Source organism: Asparagus officinalis, chromosome 1 (assembly GCF_001876935.1).
Source record: "Asparagus officinalis chromosome 1, Aspof.V1, whole genome shotgun sequence".
NCBI classification, from domain to species: Eukaryota; Viridiplantae; Streptophyta; class Magnoliopsida; order Asparagales; family Asparagaceae; genus Asparagus; species Asparagus officinalis.
In genome coordinates, this window is record NC_033794.1 from 7,140,510 (window position 1) to 7,155,625 (window position 15,116).

The 15,116-nt window shown below is 39.9% G+C and overlaps 1 protein-coding gene across 3 annotated transcripts; it reads right to left on the reverse strand.

The window, feature by feature from the left end:
• LOC109847760 (putative leucine-rich repeat-containing protein DDB_G0290503) lies at positions 1,522–13,861 on the reverse strand. Of its 3 annotated transcripts, none has more exons than XM_020417008.1 (5): positions 13,549–13,861; positions 11,173–13,475; positions 10,996–11,088; positions 2,067–2,097; positions 1,522–1,882 (listed from the first exon to the last, which is right to left on the reverse strand). In XM_020417008.1, the coding sequence occupies exons 1-3, from the start codon at positions 13,673–13,675 to the stop codon at positions 11,002–11,004; spliced, it is 2,517 nt and encodes an 838-aa protein (XP_020272597.1). In that variant the 5' UTR covers positions 13,676–13,861; the 3' UTR covers positions 1,522–1,882; positions 2,067–2,097; positions 10,996–11,001. The 3 variants fall into 3 exon arrangements, with proteins under 3 accessions (XP_020272597.1, XP_020272588.1, XP_020272591.1); XM_020416999.1 differs by having other exon boundaries at positions 2,067–2,109; XM_020417002.1 differs by lacking the exon at positions 2,067–2,097.

The following is a 15,116-nucleotide window of genomic DNA, read 5'->3' on the forward strand; positions in this document are numbered from 1 at the left end:
TGAATAAATCTAGTAAATAGTTGTAGAAGTTTAATAACAATAATGATGATGATGATGAAGCTTAAAAGAAGGGACAAATTTTTAAAATAGACCTTTTCAAAAAAAAAATTACCAATTTCGATTTACTTGCAAAATATTTATCAAAATTGATCTAATTTCAGTCATGTTAGCAGAACTAGGTCGATTTAAAAAAAAGTTTCTAAATTCCATTGGATTGGCAATCCCGTAGAGTTAAATTGTGTGCTAAACTCTAAGGGATTCCCAATCCCGTAGAGTTTACAAACTATTTTTTTTTCCCAAAATCGATATAGTTTTAGGCAACGTGACAGAAACCAAGTCTATTTTGATAAATATTTTTGGGAATAGGTCTAACTCAAAAAATTTGTCCTCAAAGAAACTATAGAATCTCAAGCTTTAGCAGTTAAAATGAAAAGGTCAGAAGAAAATTCAAGGGATAAAAATAATTTTGCTAGGACGTAATGAACAATCACGTGCCTCTTTTCTTGAAGCCAACAAGACAGTTTGCCAACAACGATAGCAGTAGGGTAGCGATAAAGAGAGGAGTAAACATCTCGATCAACAGACGGGCGCAATGTGAAATTAATAAATGGTTCTGGCATGATATTCAAGATAAACTTAGGAGCTAGCTTCTCAAATACGTGATTCATGTGCGTCTATATCTTTTTTTTATTCTCATTTATTATTTGAGCAATCGAAGCAAATATTCAGACCAAGTATAGAATTTGACACCCTTTATCTTCTTCGCTTTCTATTCAAACAAAGGGATCAACTAACGAGTAGACTTTTCCACTTGCATAGCTTTTACACTACAACTGAGAAAAGCGTGAGATCCAACCTCTTTATTGTTATTATTATTATTTTCAAAATTGAAGATTCAATTAAGGAAGCCTACACTTTTCTCTTTTGTAACGTAGAAATAGTGTAGAAAAGTATAGTTTAGCTATCATTATTCCTAGCTAATTTGTTAAATTACCGGGTCATCGATCACGATTTTATATCTAAATCTGTTACTCCTCCTTAATCTCCTCTGTTTTCTTCGATATATAATTTTATTACAATAGATCCATTTCTTACTGAACAAGAGAGGACGCCTCACTGTAGATCCATACCCTACTGAAGAAACAAAAGCTGCAATTGAATTTAAATGGTGATGAACGTGCAGGCATGTGCTCTATGTTATGGTCCCGCTGTGTATAACTTGTAAACAGATGAAATAAATAAATAAATAGTCATAAATGCGTCACCATCCAAGGGGGCAATGAGATAATGGATATCTACTACGGATTTAAAAAAGCACCCCTAATAAACAATTTCTCAGGAAAAAAAATATCATCTTATTAGAGACCTCTATATACGATTGATTAGCATGAAAAAAATGTCCATATGCAATCTCTGATATTTGTTAGCTTCCTTCCTACCAAAGGCATAGAATTCCACACGTATATTAAGTATCAGTAACAACAGAGTTCTAATAATCACCAGCATATGATGCGATGACACTGAATCAAAAAGTCACACAGACTTCATACAAAACGTGCGATGAACGCCTTTGATTTTTGGATATCTACACATTAAGCCACATCGATAACCTGAATGTCCAGTCAAAATTATCAAATGATGTACGCTCACATGAACACATGTCTAGGGTTTTAACAACGAAACTAATTACTAACGGATATACAGTAATGAAGAAATTCGATAAGCAGATGACAGAGAGTCGCAAGAAAGCTGTATCATGGACTAATGATGTCATCATTATTGGGAAAAAAAATTCTGCTTCTCACCAGCTCAAAGGATTGAGCTGCTATTGGCCTTCTTAAGATGCTCTGCTTCTTTCAACATAGATTCACATGTTGTCATTCTGAAATCACAGGAAAGGAACATATCGTTACTGCATATGAAAGCAAATGTAGCTTGGAGTGGACAATTAACAAATTCCTCATGAAATGTGATGTACAAGTCTTAATTTTTGAGCATCCTAAACATTTTTGCGTGTCCGTAATGTGGAAGCATGTATATATAACATAGAAGAGGATCGCACTTACTGGATGTCAAAACTGGATGAAGTACCAAAACCTGTGAAATGAACTGTAAGATTACAAAATAGAGTGAGAGAATGAGAGAGAAAGCGAGGGAGGAGGGGCAATATTAACAAAATTAATTAACCTAATCAGGGGTATATTAGTGATTTTGAAAATTGAGGTCACAAAAACCGATGCTGGAGATTTTGGAGCTAACTTAGCAAATATCTAGATTTTGTCGCAACTACGGTTGATTTGGGGGGTATATATACACAAAATCCTAAGAATAATGTGAAAAGTAATAATCTCAATATTATTTCCAGAATGTCATTATCTGTTTGTGTGAAATGAAAATGTTAAGCGTGAGAAAAAATTTGCAAAATGATAGAATAAGGTGGAATACTACATATGAGCCTTCAGAACAAGTTATTCAACATGCCACGATGCGAATACACATCTTAATAAGGAGACGCTAAAGAAAAAATTTAAGAAATATCTCGAATGGATATCCAGCGTTTTGGATCAGTACTTTCTGTTTTTACCAATAATGTGAATTTTCTAGTGAAATGCAGTCCAAATTAGTATTTGCTTACAGCAAGTTCTTCCAGAACTGGTTGGTGCTTTTTTCGTAGTTTTTTAACTTGGATATTTGAATCTAAAAGGATCTAGTTATTTCATAGAGGTCTCAGATTAAAAACCTATCCTCTCATACTTTTTTTTTTGCCTTCACTCTTGTATTTAGTCAACCTATGAGTCCAGAGCTGAGCAAGTTGACATATAAGGTTCCATGCTATGGTACCAAATCCACAACTCACAATTGATGGGCTAGGAAAACAGCAAAATAATCATTAGAGATGTTAGAATTTTCTCATCTTAGCAATCTTGCAAATTCCCTTCCCTGGCAAGGGACAAGTATGTAAATAAAGGAAGAACAAATTCTTAATGCAAATAAAATGTATCAGGCAATCTACATAACAAACAAAATACTTTATACGGCCTCTAAATTACATCAGGGGAATAGATTTTACATCCTCAGTTCTTTCCCCTCATCTGAGTTTAATGATCTAAGCTCACAGGTTGCAGTTGACAGTAATATTACCCAGGTGGATAGCAGATCCACAAGAACCAGATTAATTATTATAATATCAGCTAAAGTCATACTGACTATTCTATGATCAGTATAACCAATATGCCCTCCGTGCCGTTGTTCAGTAAAAAGGGAACATAATGTATTAGTGAAATTAGTAAGGCAGTTTGATCCAATTCCGAGACATACTTAGTTTTATGAGTTGCAAACTAGCTTCTATACCTTAGGCTCAGATTCTGTCCTCTAGTTAGTCCCAGAATTTGGAGGCCAGAGAGAATATATCGTAGTTTGGTACAAGTTAGATTTAGACATGACAATATGAAAGAAGAGAGTCTCTCATAACATTAGTTAATATGGTGCAGCAAGAGATGATGCATGTATCTTAGAGAGAGCTACAAAACTATGATCCATACATTGACAATAAATTTCAATATGGCAAGGTATAAAACAAACAACTAAAAACAATTTGAGGAGTGAATTAATACTTACTTCTAACAACGTAATCCTTCAAAAGTGAAAAAATAAAGGGGATTTTTTTAAACAAAAAAATACACTATACAGAGCAGGTTTACATGCAAACATGGAAACAAAAAAGATTTTTAGAAACCATTGGGCACTTCTGACAGCCAACACTCAGCATCTAGGCACCTAGATGAGAGAGTGGGTAATGTATAACACTATTCTTTTAAGGCAATTGAAGTGAATGTCGGTGGATCTCACCTGAGCTCGGAGGCGAACGGCGGCGTGGACCTCGCCTGTGGGTCTGGAGGAGATCGCCTGATGGAGCTCGGGTCGTGGAGGCGAGATCTAACTTGCCTGATGATCGAGGATTCGCCTGCGGGCGAGATCGAAGTCATGTGCGCGGGGCTCGAGGTGCTCGCGGCGAGGCGTGGGGCTCGAGGTGCGCAGGGCTCGTGGTGCTAGCAGCGAGGTGCGGGGTGTCGGCCTATAAAAGGGGAAACCCCCTTTCGTGAGCTGTGAGAGCGGAGGAAGAGCAGAGAGAGAAGGGAGAAATAAAAGCGTTTTTTTCTCTGCGGTTTTCTTGAGCAGTGATTTTATACTAAAATCACTTGTTATTTGTTAGAGAGATCTCAAGTTTGAGATCCTCTCTCTTATTTGTAATTTCTTGTGGTTGAATAAGAAATTTTTGTGTTGCTCCCGTGGACGTAGGCAAGTTTGTCGAACCACGTAAATCTGTTGTCTCATCTCATTTACTTACTGTCCATCTGTGTATTCGTTATTACTGGTATTGGTTAGTTTGAGTTTGGCTTAAACTCAAGCTAGGATTATTTTCTCTCGGGATAATCTAGCTTCCGCGACAGTGCGAGCGCCTCGCGCTCCCAACAATTGGTATCAGAGCCTTTATTCAGATTGGCGGTTGTTGAGCTACTGATCTGAGGTGGTGCTTGGTTATTGTGTGGTAAAACACAAGGTATTTGTTAAAATTCCTGAGAGAAGCGGACAAGCGGAGAATGATGTTTACAAGTAAAACAGTTAAAGTTGGAAAGTACGAGATTGAAAAATTCAATGGGAAAAATAATTTTTCCTATTGGAAGATGCAGATGAAAAATTCATTAATTTCGCAAAAGTTGCACAAAGCTTTGGTGGGAAAAGAAAAGAAGCACAAGGATATGTCTGATGAGGATTGGGAGGAACTGAATCTGGAAGCACGGGCGTCGATTATCCTTTGCCTTGAAATGGATGTAGCTTTCTTGGTGGATGGGAAGGAAACGGCTACGGACGTGTGATTAAAGTTAGAGAGCACCTTCATGACGAAGAGTCTAACGAACCGGAGTTATTTAAAATCCAAATTGTATACTTGCAAGAGGGAGGAGGGTTCATCAATCCGGGAATACATCAACAAGTTCAATAGGATCTTATCGGATTTGAAAGACATTGAGGTGACAGTGGAAGACGAGGATCAGACACTTCTACTACTTCTATCTCTGCCGAAGTCTTATGAGAATCTGGTTTAAATACTGATGCTTGTGGGTAACAGTTTATCGATGGATGAGACTAGAACGGCGCTTCTAACAGATGATCTTCGAAAAATTACAACTAGTGATATGACCACTAGTGGTAACAAAGAACAAGCACAGGGGTTCTTCGTCAGAGGAAGGGGCAATGAGCGAGGAAAATGCAAGGGAGAAAAGTCTAGATCAAAATCAAGACCTCTTGCGGAAAGACAGTGTTTCAAATGCGGTGAGCTAGGGTATTTTAAAGTCAATTGTCCTAACAAGAGAGTAGGTGGGAAGAAGAACAACAACAAAACTGAAAAACGAGAAGGCAATGAAGAGGCGAGCTATGCTTCAGGGGAAGAGAACGATAAGGAATGCTATGTCGTCACGGGTGGCGAGGATACCTCCGGGAAGTGGATACTTGATTCTGGTTGCTCTTACCATATGTGTCCAAATAGGAAGTGGTTTACTACCTACAGGAGCATTGATGGTGGAACCGTATTGATGGGGAATAACCATGCTTGTAAAACAGTGAGGCTCGGTGATATAAAAATCAAGATGCATAATGGAGTGGTCAGAACCCTAACGGACGTGCGGCACGTTCTCGACTTGCGGAAGAATCTTATCTTAGTGGGTGCTTTGGACTCCGGTGGCTGCAAGATTGCTACAGAAAACGGAGTGAAGAAGGTTGTTCGAGGTTTCCTAACAGTGATGAAGGGTGTTCGTCACGGTAATCTATATACTCTCTCGGGTACGACGGTAACAGGAGATGCAGCGGTTGGAACTGATGGAAGTGATGGAGACCCATGTAAGCACACATGGTTATGGCATAGGCGGTTTGGGCATATGTCAGAGAAGGGTCTAGTTCTGCTAGGTAAGGATGGTTTGTTGAAGAATCTGAAGAAGCCTTACATGGATTTTTACGATGACTGTGTGTATGGAAAAACACAAAGGGTCCGGTTTCTGACAAGCAAACACAAGAGCAGAGGGATACTAGATTATGTGCACACGGATGTTTAGGGTCCGGCTTCGACAACTTCTAAGGGTAATTCCAAATATTTTGTCTCATTTATAGATGATCATTCGAGGTATGCTTGGATATATTTTCTGAAGCATAAGAATGAGGTATTTGAGACATTCAAGAAGTGGAAGGCGATGGTTGAGAACAAGACAGGCAAGAAATTGAAGACACCGAGATCTGATAACGGTACAGAGTATACAGACAGTGTTTACAAGGAGTTCTGTGATCAGAAGGGGATTGCCAGACACTGGACAGTCAGGTCTATACCACAGCAAAATGGGGTCACGGAAAGACTGAACCGAACACTGCAGGAGAAAGCAGTGAGTATGCGATCTTATGCTGGTTTGGGTAAAGAATGGTGAGTAGAGTCGATTGCTACAGCTTGCTATATAGTGAATCGATCTCCACATTTGACATTGGACGGTGATACACCCTATTGGGTGTGGTCAGGGAAACATGCAGATTATGAGAGGCTCAGAATCTTCGGATGTACCGCCTACTATCACGTCAGTGAGGGAAAGCTTGATGCGAGGACCAAGAAGGTAATATTCTTGGGGTATGCAAAGGGTGTAAAAGGCTATCGCCTTTGGTGTACAGAAGATTCGAAGTTCGTGATCAGCAGGGACGTTACCTTTGATGAGAAGTCCATGATTGCTAGGATGCCCAAGGATGATGGTGTTGAGACTGGTGGGAATTCTAAGTCCCAGGTTATTAAGGTAGAACCTAAAGACCAACCAGGTTCTAGTCGTGTTTAAGTAGGAAATCAGGTAGATGATGAGCTTGAGCAGGAGGAGGCAGGCACTACAACAACAGCAGCTCGAGGATAGCTTGGTTTCCATTAGACCAAGACGAGCATACAAGCAGGTGCAGAAGCTGAGGGTTGATCAACACCTGAAGCACTATGGGCAGGTTAATTTGGTTGAGTACGCACTCTTGGTGGAGGAAGATGAGCCGGTCTCCTTCAAAGAAGCTATTCGTGATAGAGATAGCAAGAATTGGTTGGCTGCAATGGAGGAGGAGATAGAATCCCTTCGAAAGAACCAAACATGGGAGGTGGTCCCATTGCCCGTAGGAAAGAAAGCTATAGGTTGTAAGTGACTGTATAAAAGAAAGGAAGATTCTTCAGAGCTCGGCGGTACGAGGTACAAGGCAATGCTAGTGGCTTAGGGGTTTGCACAAAGAGAGGGTATGGATTACAATGAGATATTTTCTCCGGTGGTAAAACATACCTCTATTCGGGTGCTATTGAGTATTGTAGCTGCTGCTGGAACAACTCAATGTCAAGACGGTCTTCTTGCACGGAGACTTGGATGAAGAGATCTATATACATCAACCTGAGGGCTACAAGGTTGAGAATAAGGAGCATCATGTATGTCGCTTGAGGAAGTCACTCTATAGACTGAAGCAATCTCCTCGATAGTGGTACAAACGATTTGACTCATTCATGCTGAAGCATGAGTTTTTCCGAAGCGATTATGATTGTTGTGTTTACATTCGGAAGCTTCAAGGAAGTGATTATATCTATCTTTTTTTGTATGTGGATGACATGCTTATTGCTTCGAGAAGTAAGGTGGAGATAGATAGGCTAAAATCTCAACTTGATAAAGAGTTTAAAATGAAGGACATGGGCGCTGCAAGAAAAATACTGGGTATGGAGATTAGAAGAGAGCGGGCGAATCGGCGATTGTTCTTGAGTCAGAAGAGCTACATTGAGCGGGTGATCGCAAGGTTCGAGATGTAAAGTGCTAAGTCGGTGGTGACTCCATTGGCTCCACACTTCAGGCTCTCAGGTAAACAATCTCCCACTACAGCAAAAGATAAGGCACACATGAAACGTGTTCCTTATGCTTGTGCAGTTGGCAGTTTGATGTACGCCATGGTGTGTACAAGTCCAGATATTTCACAGGCGATTAGTGTTATCAGCAGATTTATGACGAATCCGGGAAAGACGCACTGGGAAGCAGTAAAATGGGTCCTGGGGTACTTGAAAGGTACCGCAGATACGGGTCTGTGTTTTGGTGGAGAGACATATCAAATTGATGGGTTTGTGGACTAAGATTATGCGGGCGATCTAGACAGACGATGATCTACTACTAGTTATGTATTCAGTATACATGGGGCTCCAGTTAGTTGGTGATCGATGTTACAGGCTACAGTGGTACTTTCTACTACAGAGGCCGAGTACATGGTCATGACGGGGGGAGTGAATGAAGCATTGTGGTTGTGGGGTCTGTTAGACAATTTGGGGATTGAGCAGGATTGCGTGAACTTGTGGTGTGATAGTCAGAGTATAATTCATTTGGCAAAAAATCAAGTTCATCATGCTCGTACCAAGCATATCGACGTCAGGTATCATTTTGTGCGGGATGTAATAGAGGAAGATGATATTTCTCTCATGAAGGTGCACACGAATGAGAACCCAGCAGACATGTTAACCAAGATGGTGACAGGTAGCAAGTTTCAGCATTGCTTGGACTTGCTCCATATCAGCCCGTGTTGATCTGCCCGAGAGAACAATTACAGAACTACGGTTAGTTTGATCTCGGTGGAGGGTACGTAGACAGCCACGGTATAGTGGCGCAGCTGGTTTGGCCTGGTTTGGCCTGGTTGGTGTTCGCGGTGTTCTTCATCTGTTCGTCCAAAATTTGAGGTTTATCAAATGATGTACGAGGTGGAGAATTGAAGTGAATGTCAGTGGATCTCACCTGAGCTCGGAGGCGAACGGCGACGTGGACCTCGCCTGTGGGTCTGAAGGAGATCGCCTGATGGAGCTCGGGTCGTGGAGGCGAGATCTAACTCGCTTGATGTCGAGGATTCGCCTGCGGGAGAGATCGAACTCGCCTGTAGGCGTGCGGCTGCGGGTCTTCGCCTGTAGGCGTCGTTCGCGGCCTGGCGACCCGTCATGTGCGCGGGGCTCGAGGTGCTCACGACGAGGCGTGGGGCTCGAGGTGCGCGGGGCTTGTGGTGCTAGCAGCGAGGCACGGGGCGTCGGCCTATAAGGGGAAACCCCCTTTCGTGAGCTGTGAGAGCGGAGGAAGAGCAGAGAGAGAGAGCGGAGAAATAAAAGCGTTTTTTTTTCTCTGCGGTTTTCTTGAACAGTGATTTTATACTAAAATCACTTGTTATTTGTTAGAGAGATCTCAAGTTTGAGATCCTCTCTCTTATTTGTAATTTCTTGTGGTTGAATAAGAAATTATTGTGCTGCTCCCGTGGACGTAGGTAAGTTTGCCGAACCACGTAAATCTGTTGTCTCGTCTTATTTACTTACTGTCTATCTGTGTATTCGTTATTACTTATATTGGTTAGTTTGAGTTTGGCTTAAACTCAAGCTAGGATTGTTTTCTCTCGGGATAATCTAGTTTCCGCGACAGTGCGAGCACCTCGCGCTCCCAACAGCAACAAAGGCACAGGAGAAGAAGAGAGAAAAGGAAAGAGGAAGAAAGGAAGAAGTAAAGAAAGAGTAAGAGGACGATCATGAAACAAATGAATTTTCCAACATCGTTGTAAACAAGAACATTTGCTATTATAATAATAAATTAAGGATACAGATATTTGCAAGTCTCAATATTGATTGGAAGAGAAACTTTCAAGATACCAGGACAAAAATCGTAGGTCATATAATATAGCCCATGAAAATTGTCAATTTTGAAGTATATGTCAGTTACTTGCCATTTAGTTGAAATAGGTAAAAACAGACAAAGATCATAAGTTATAGCACAAAAAATGGTGAGTTTTAAGGAAATAAAGCTTAATTCCTATTGAGCCGAAACAGCTGAAAATTGACGAAATCCGTGGAAATTGTCATTTGGTCGCAATAGGTGAAAATGGACCAAAATGGGGGTTATAGTCCATGAAAATAGTGAATTTTGAGGAAAGAAAACTTAATTGCCATTGAACTAAAATGGACAAAAATAGTGTATTATAGCCCATGAAAAATGGGAATTTTGAAGCATGCCAATTAATTATCATTGGGTCGAAATAGATAAAAATGAACACAATTGCAAGTTATAGCCAATGAAAACTGTTAGTTTCACAGAAAAAAAAAGTAAATTGTCATTGGGTAGGTAGAAATGACCGAAAATGGACAAAATCATGGGTTATAACTCTTGAAATTTGAGAATTTTGAATTACTCTAATTATTTGTCAATGAGTCCAAATAGATGAAAATGGACAAAAATTATGGGTTATAGCCAAAAAAGACGAAGTTTGAGGAAAGAAAATTTAATTGTCATTGGATCAAAATGATTAAAAAATGGACAACGATCGTGGGTGTTCATGAAAATTGTGAATTTTAAAGTACCAATTAATTAATTTTCATTGTGCTGAAACATATGAAAATGGACAACATTGTGGATTATACTCCATGACAAAAATGATAAATTTTCTGGAAAGAAAACCTGATTGTCATTGGATCAAAACTATCCAAAATGGACTAAAATCGGAAATCACTTGCCTAAATCAGAACTCTTAAATGCCAAATAGTTTGTTCTGTGTTCGTGTGGAGTTAATCTCCCACTGTTGTCACATTAATAAATAGGCTGATACGAGAGCTCAGAGCATCCACCTACAATACTTTGATGCTCAACAAATGAACTGATTGACAAGTGTAGCTCTCAACAAATGAAGATTTATTTGGGTTTTTTGCCACTAAATTATTGTTAAAGAACCTGTGAAATACTTTTAAAGATTTTGGTTCTTTATACCTCTTCCCCCTCTGAAAACAACCCCCAACCCCAAGGAAAGATTAGAACAGTGACATGCATTTCAAGGGCATCCTATTTTTCTTCGAATCAGACAACAATTAGACCTGAACTGATGTATGGGCAAAGAGTTATTCTCAACTCTCAAGTAAGATAAACAAAAGAGAGGCTTTCTTCTTCTCCTTACCTCTGCTTATTTATTGACGCTTGTAAGAACTTCAAATAAACCGCAACAATTCCAAAATGGTGCACGGCGCACTACTGGTCGATTGCATGCAATCTGCAGATGACAACAAAAACCATGTCAATAAACCGTGCAATAGAAGGCTAAACGACTGAGTAAAACACCACATAATTTGCATACCTCATTTCTCTCCGCAATCTCAATTTGTGTAGCATCAGGAGAGGGATCTGCAGCCTCCTTTACTGGTGAAAAATTGATAGTGCCAACTTCGCTTTCTGGATTCATATGTTGTGCTCTATTGCCTTGAGTTACCTCTTCAGTAATAAGAAGAGAATTTTTAATAGGTAAGGAGCTCCTCTCAAAAAAATTATCTAACTTATTGCTAATCAAAGCAGCATCAATCCGAGGCAGAATTTCTTGAGCTGATCCATCGACATCCTTAGAACTCCCAGCACCAGGAAAAAAGTATTCATTCTCCTTAACCGGATTATCCAATTCTGACTCTTTCAAACCCTTACTTTTCTGGAGCTCTGTTTGTAGATCTCTATCCCCATCTTCACCTCCCTTCTCAGAATTATGAATCTCAATATTACCATTCACTTCTGCATTAACCGAATCTACCCCCTCATCTGGCAACACTACTTTCACTTCCTTTTCATTGGATGAAGAAACATCCACTGTCCCAATTGAAGAATTAGGAGTCCCCTTTTCATCAACAGAAAGAGGTTTCTCGATCGATTGAGCTTCATCTGCAGTTTTTTCAGTGATGAGAGCAGAACTTTTAACGGGTAAGAAGCTTTTCTCAGCAGATTTCTCCAACTTATTACTCAAATCCTCATCAATCCGAGGTAGAACTTCCTGAATTGATTCAGGAACATCCTTAGATCTCTTAGTAAAAGCATTTAATTGTGCATTCTCCTTAACCAACTTCTCCAATTTTGTCTCTTCTACGCTCCCGCTTTTCTGGAACTGTCTTTGTATATCTCTGTCTCCACCACCCTCACCTTTCTTGTCAGACGTAACAACCTCAAAATCATCATTCACTTCTTCATTAATGGAATCTCTCTCCTCATTTGACCATGGCACTACTTTCACTTCCTTTTCTCCTGATGAAGAAACATCAACTGCCACAATTGAATAATTGGGAGTCCTCTCTTCATCTACAGAAACAGAGCTCTCGACCAATTGAGCTTCATCCACAGTCTCTTCAGTAATAAGAACAGAACATTTAACAGGTAAGATGTTCTTCCCCGCAGACCTGTCCAGCTTATTAGTAGCACAATCCTCATCAATCTCAGTAAGAATTTCTTCAACTGATCCAGTGAAGTCCTTAGAATTCTCAATATGAAGAAAAGTTTGTTCATTCTCTTCGACTAAATTCTCCAATTTATTCTCATTTAGACCCTTATTTTTCTGGACGTCCATCTGTAGATCTCTGTCTCCATCAACCTCGCCTTCCTTCTCAAAAGTAACAACTTCAGTATCACTGTTCACTTCTCCATTAACAGCAGTTATATCCTCATCTGGCCATGGTACTACTTTCGCTACCTTTTCATTGGATGAAGAAACATTAATTGCCTCGATCATAGTCATGGGAGTACTCTCTTCATTAACAGCAACAGATTTCTCAATAATTTCAGCTTTATCCGTAGACTCTTCAGCAATAAGACCAGAACTTTTAATGGGTAAAAAGCTCTTCTCAGCAGATTTCCCCAACTTATCACTTGTGAAATCCGCATCAGTCTGAGGCAGAATTTCTTGAACTAATTCAAGAACATCCTTGGAATTCCCAGTAGCAGGAAACTCATGTTCTTTCTTCTCAATCAAACTATCCATTTTTTTCTTTTTTAAACCCTCATCCTTGTCAAACTTTGTTTCTATATCTCTGTCACCATTCTCGATGCCAGCCTTTGCTTCTCCATTAATGGAATCTATCTCCTCATATGGCCACGGCACTACTTTCACATCCTTTTCGTTGATTGAGGAAACATCAACTGCTCCACTAGAAGCATTGGGAGTCCTCTCTTCATCAACATCAACATATTTCTCAATCAATTGAACATCATTCTCAGTCTCCGGTTTCTCCAATGTCACCTCATCTTTCGTCTCTTTCAAACCCTCCGAAGTATCAGAACTCTCTAATTCCTCAAATTTTCTATCTCCCAAGCTATCAATCTCATCCTTGGAAGTAATCTCCACATCAAAACCCTTAGAATTCTCCCCAACAAGAACACGCTCTTCACTCGATCCCTCAATCTCATCCCTCCTCGCAATTTCCTCACTATCCGTTGTCGAATAATATGGTGTCTCCGCTAGAAACCTCAAGCCCTCGAGATCATCTCTTCTTCCAATTCTCAATCTCTCCAACGAATAATACGGCGTCTCCGGCGGAATCCTCGGCGTCTCCGGCTGAAACCTCGGCGTCTCAAAAGGTTCATCGCCGTCGTCCTCGATTACAACCGGCGTCGTCTCGATCTCATTCCCTGCATCAGATCCGACCAATTAACCAAGAATCATCTAAAGATCAACGATCGTAAAAGAGAAAGAGAATCTAACCGTGAGAACTAGGGTTAGGGTCAGGGCTCGTAGAAGAATCTTGCTGCTGACGGTGCTGATTGTCGACGGCCGCCATCCTCTGATTCTTTCGCTTCGCCGCTTTCCTCTTTCTCGCGCCTGGAGGCATGGAGATGAGATCTAGAGAGCTAGGGTTTTGTTATGTCGAAGAGAGAAAATGGCGATGAAAATTGAATTTTGATTTTATATATAAAAGAATGGCAATTTGAGCTTTCAAAGAGAATTTTGAATGACGAGAGCGGGAGAATTATCACTGCTAATTTTTTTTTTTAACTGCGCTGTTTTTAATCTGATGAATTGCCCGTAACGAGGTTATTATGTAAAGCGGTGAATTTGGATTGAGGAAGAAGGTGAAAAGGTGGACGGTGAAAGAAAATGAACGCCACGTGGCGGTTCTGTTTCAGGTGTCAGTTTCGGTAATGGTGCGTTGAGTTCGTGCGTTTGTTCTGGCAATTTGACTGGAAAAAGCTACGGGTTCGGATGCGGGTTCGTTTTGGTAACAATTTGACCCGCTTTGCTATTTACGCCCGGGATTCGAAAATAGTTGGACCTAAATCATGAAAAATTAAAAATCATATATTCTAGAAAAAAACATAAGAATGAAGCATGTGTTTGAGATTTAACGCCAAAAGTTGGTTATTGTTAGCATTTTCTTAAGGAAAAGGCAATTGTGAATAGTCCCACATTGGAAGTTGAAGAGAAGTTCAAGTGGTTTATAATGGTTCACTTCCTAATGGGCTTTGAGTAATGTTTTGGGCCTACTAGTGTTTGAGCTCCTTCTCCAGCTTTTATTTTTTTTTTTTGTAACGGCAGCATTTATTATGTAACGGCAGCATTTATTATGTAACGGCAGCGTGATTTACGCCCAACGGACGAGGAGATTCAGCATCGGTTACTGGTTCATGAGGCTATATAAGGAGGCAGAGTTCATTCGGGAAAACACACAGAAATTCACAAAGAATTTCATAGCTCCCTCTTCCTCCTTCTGCTACTCTTAGTACTCAAAGATTTTCGGCTACATATTTTGAGGATTATTTTGGGCAATCATCTTCATCTGAGCAGAAGCTCTGCTACTCGCGCCCGAGTAGAGAGGCCGGCCGTTTCCGGGGGGCTTTTACCGCTAGGGGGGAGGATCAACTACGCCAGGGCGACAGGCGGGTCCTCTATCTTCTAGGGCAGTGTATCACGACTGCACCCCGTTCAGGCCTGATTTTTCATAACTCATTTATTTTCAGTTAAACTAATATTGTTTATTGATAGCAATCTAGAAGATAGATAATTTATTGCTGTTAATTTAAATCTGAAAATAAATATATATTAAAAAAAAAAAATTTGTTACTGTTCACCCGAATTTCATATTTGTTTAACTGTTTTAATTTGTTAACCTTTTGCATCTAAGTAGTTAACAAATTATTTTACTGCAATAGTACTGAATTTTATATCTGTCAATTTTCATATTCAGTATCTGTCATAAAAAAAAAAAAATAAAAAATAAAAAATAAAAAAAAAATCTTTAAGTGAACCGGTTCAAGTTTTCTTGGATTAGTTGG